At 39.5% G+C, this 4,522-nt stretch overlaps 1 protein-coding gene across 1 annotated transcript in view; it reads right to left on the bottom strand.

Moving 5' to 3' along the window:
- KIF27 (kinesin family member 27) overlaps window positions 1-4,522 on the bottom strand; it is a 99,283-nt gene that overhangs the window by 77,138 nt on the left and 17,623 nt on the right. Inside the window, exon 4 of the mRNA XM_011982757.1 lies at window positions 3,025-3,983. Within this exon, the coding sequence (XP_011838147.1) occupies window positions 3,025-3,983 (959 nt within the window). The remainder of the gene's footprint in view (window positions 1-3,024; window positions 3,984-4,522) is intronic.

Here is a 4,522-nt window from a genome sequence, read left to right as displayed (position 1 = left end):
AAAAAAAAAAAAAAAAATTAGCCTTGCATGGTGGCCTGTGCTCCCAGCTACTCAGGAGGCTGAGGTGGAAGGACTGCTTGAGCCCTGGACGTCAAGGCTGCAGTGAGCCATGATGATGCCACTGCACTCCAACCTCAGTGACACAGGGAGACCCTGTCTCCAAAAAAAAAAAAAGAAAGAAAGAAAAAGAAACCCATTTGCTTTTTGCAATCTACTATTTCCCAAAATAATCTGGTCATGGTACTTTCTTCAACAAAACTGTTAATATCTTTAGGATGTAATAATCTAGAGAACATAATCGAGGGCAAACTTAAATTTATTTTCCAACACGTGGAAAGAGGAACTTACTACCTACCTTACCCCCAAGCAATCGGTTTGATGGGCTTCCAATTTCAGCCACCTTAGAAGCATGACAGAAAAGTGCTTCCTATTACCAACTCCTATATATGTCCCAACATTCAAGCTTCCAATTACCAGTACTTCCTGTTCCACCAGTTTCTTATACTAATGAGGAAGGGCCTGCTCTACCTACACAGAATTACTACGTTTCAGAAAAAAAAAAAAAGAACTAAAAAAAATTATTTAAAAAGTATTACATGTTTCTATGTCATTATTTATTTATTCATTTATGTTTAGAGACAGGGTCTCACTCTGACCCCAGGCTGGAGTGCAGTGGTGCAATCACAGCTCACTGCAGCCTTGAACTCCTGGGCTCAAGTAATCCTCCCACCTAAGTCACCCGAGTAGGTGGGACCACAGGCATGTGCCACCATGTCTGACTAGTTTTTTCATTTTTTGTAGAGACAGGGGTCTCATTTTGTTTCCCAAACTGGTCTCAAACTCCTGGGCTCAAAACGACCCTCCAGCCTCAGTCTCCCAAAGTGCTGTGATTACAGGCATGAGCCACTGTGCTGGCTGAGACTAGTACATTAATGTAACAAGATAGTTTCAAATCTCATATTTCAAGTAACGAGAAATTTCCGCTTGTTGAGTTTGGTGTAATAGGAAAGAAGAACATCCACAATTATCTGAAAATTCAGTGAAATACTCCTCCCGGCCGGGCGCGGTGGCTCACGCTTGTAATCCCAGCACTTTGGGAGGCCGAGGTGGGCGGATCACGAGGTCAGGATATCGAGACCACGGTGAAACCCCGTCTCTACTAAAAATACAAAAAATTAGCCGGGCGCGGTGGCAGGCGCCTGTAGTCCCAGCTACTCAGGAGGCTGAGGCAGGAGAATGGCGTGAACCTGGGAGGCGGAGCTTGCAGTGAGCCGAGGTCAAGATCACGCCACTGCACTCCAGCCTGGGCTACAGAGCCAGACTCTATCTCAAAACAAAACAAAACAAAACAAAACAAAAAAAACTCCTCCCTTCAAACTATACAACTATGAGGCTGAATTTTCTTCACAAACTTCAACAAAAACAACATATTGCAACAAACTGAATACTGAAGCAGATATGAAAATCCAACTGTCTGTTATTAGATCAGATGTTAAAGACATTTGCAAAAATGTAAAGGAATTCTACTCTTACTAAAATTTTTGTGTGTGTTGGCTGGGTACAGTGGCTCACACCTATAATCCCAGCACTCTGGTAGGCCAAGGCGGGCAGATCATGAGGTCAAGAGATGGAGACCATCCTGGCCAACATGGTGAAACCTCGTCTCTACTAAAAATACAAAAATTAGCTGGGCATGGTGGCGTGCACCTGTAGTCCCAGCTACTTGGGAGGCTGAGGCAGGAGAATCGCTTCAACCTGGGAGGCAGAGGCTGCAGTGAGCCGACATCATGCCATTGCACTCCAGCCTGGTGAGAGAGCAAGATTCCATCTTAAAAAAAAAAAAAAAAAATTGTGTTAGAAAATATTTTTCATTAAAAGTGCTCTTTATATTAACATATAATTGGGTTACCGTTAGTTTTGAATGAATAAATAGCTTAGATTTTTTCCAGTTTTAATTCTAACACACTAAATATCAATAGATATAACCCACATGAACAAAAGCTCTTTGAGGGATCTCACTTTAAAAGTGTAAAGAAGAAGAAGTCCTGTGATCAAAAAGTTGGAGAACTTGAGAACTGCTCTAACAGAGGATAATACAAATGCCTTCTTTATAATATTACATGTAAAAAGGCTTTGAGGAAATATTTCTAGCTAGAGAAATAAGCTTAGAGCTTAAAAAAAAAAAAGGAAATATACTTAAACCATATTTCCTTTTTAAGTAAAAAGCTATCTATTCAAGTTTTCCTATTTTGAAAAATGGACAGAACGATGGAATCTGGGAGCCATGTTATCTCAGGAACAACTGAAGGACCATTCATTTGCTCACTAGATTGCAAACTCCATCCAAGCAAGCAGTAACTAGGTGTGTCTGTCCTCTACCATTCCCACAACATACAATCCTCACACAATAAATAATTTCTGAATGAAAAGTGGGGAAATGTAAATCTGAACTCAATAAATGTACATATAACATGTATACATGTACATACCTACATTCCTTAAACATTAATAAATATGCTAATTTGTTAGGTTTTTTTTTTAAACCTATACTCCAAACACAAGAGATGAAGTATTTCTTTTCTTTCAAGAACTACTGACCCACAGAGGGAAAAAAACTCAGTAAAAGATAACTTAATTTTATTTCTCAAATAAGTTTATTTTCAGTCTCTAAATTGACAACCAGGTCCACAAAGTTCTATTTAATAAATATAACAAATTAAAATACACTTTAACCAAAGGAGAAAGGAGGAGGAGTCAAGAAGAGTATGAATTGTGATGAGGAAGCAATAGGAAAGGGGAGGGTAGAAAGAACAAAGTGAGAGAGGCAAGTGGGATTCTATATATAAATCATTTTTTAAAAAACCTAAAATTCCAAAATGACTCTTAGAATTTACTTGCCCAAATAAATTTAGTCCTTAAAAGAGTTATCCATAATAATGTCTAAATATGTTAACACATACACCCCCAAAATATGTACATCTATTATGTATCAATAAAATAAATAAATAAGTGATGTCTAAGTACCTGGCATTTCTTAAGCTCTCTCTTCAGCTGGAGAACTGTAACATGCTCTGGTCCTTCTTCCAGACTTGCAGTGCCTCCGATTCCTCGAAATGAGGTGACCACAGCCTTCCTGACCTCTTGGATCATGTTAAACCACTCCTGCAATTTGTATTGCTGCTTTTGGTTTAGTCTGACAGTATCTTTTAAGTCAACCAGGAAGGTAAAGGCTTCTTCTACACAACATTGGTAACCCAGACATTCTCCTTGAAGCTGAGCTACTTGCTCCTCAAGAGAATGAATCCTATTTGTATCAGGACTCCCTTCTCGATGGATCTGGCTAGTTTGGCTGACATTAGCCTGCTGGCTTTGCAAAGCTTCTCGAAGCAATTTAATCTCAAATTCCATTTCATCTATACGGTCTGACTCGGGGCTGAAGTTTACAGTGGGTTTGTTTCTAATGTTCCGTGCTCTGTTGGCATATTTGAGAGAATTTAATGACTCATCAAAATTCGAGGAGGAGGGGCTGACACATGTGATCATGACAGTCTTAGCACTGCCTCCCAGAGAATCTTTCAGAAGCCGGGTAATTTTAGCATCCCTATATGGAATATGTGAACTCTTCCTGCGTGGGTCCCCAAGAGCGCTTATTACATTTCCTAACGCCAGCAATCCACTATTGATTTGAATGGATTCTTTGAACCGTTCACCAGTATTCCCCGTTTTGGTTACTCTTTCTGATCCTGCCAAATCCACAAAGTGGAACTTTGAGACAATATGCCGAGGGGAATACCATGATCCATCTTCAGCTGCCTCCACATTTTTATGAACTTGACAAATGCTGATTGTAAAAATTGCATGTGATCTGCTGGAGTGCTCATTCATTTGGGTGGTACCTGTATGTCTGGCTGCATTCCCCGTCTCCAAAAGGCTCATCACTTCATCTGCACTCTCCACATGGCATTCCTTGGCCCCAACAATCACTTAAAATAGCAATAACATGTTGTTAAGCCAAGTTTTCATCAAAACCTAGTATAGTTAACAGTTACCATTTGCTAAACAGTCTGGCCAAGATAGTCCCTTTTTAAAAAAGTCAACAGCATTTCAAATAATAATAGTAACATCAGCAACATCATCAAATAATTTTAGATAATCTCCCAAAGAAACTATTTTAACAGACAGCACTCATTTTGATGTTTAAATTCTAAGAGCTGTAATTTTTTGAAAAAACAATCTAGTTTGTCTTGAGTCATGAGTCACACTCAATTCCTTAAAATGAATGACAAAAGAAAAACTCTTCATTCCAGTCTTTTGATTTGTAAAGCCTAATAGATTAATCTTTTTTTTTTCTTTTCTTGAGACGGAGTCTCTGCCTGTCACCCAAGCTAGAGTGCAGTGGCGCAATCTTGGCTCACTGCAACCTCCACCTCGGGTTCAAGTGATTCTCCTGCCTTAGCCTCCCGAGTAGCTGGATCACAGGCATGCACTACCACACCTGGCTAATTTTTTTTATATTTTTAGG

This window comes from Mandrillus leucophaeus, unplaced genomic scaffold (genome assembly GCF_000951045.1).
Source record: "Mandrillus leucophaeus isolate KB7577 unplaced genomic scaffold, Mleu.le_1.0 Scaffold242, whole genome shotgun sequence".
Taxonomy (NCBI): Eukaryota; Metazoa; Chordata; class Mammalia; order Primates; family Cercopithecidae; genus Mandrillus; species Mandrillus leucophaeus.
This window is presented reverse-complemented; position numbering and strand designations above follow the sequence as displayed.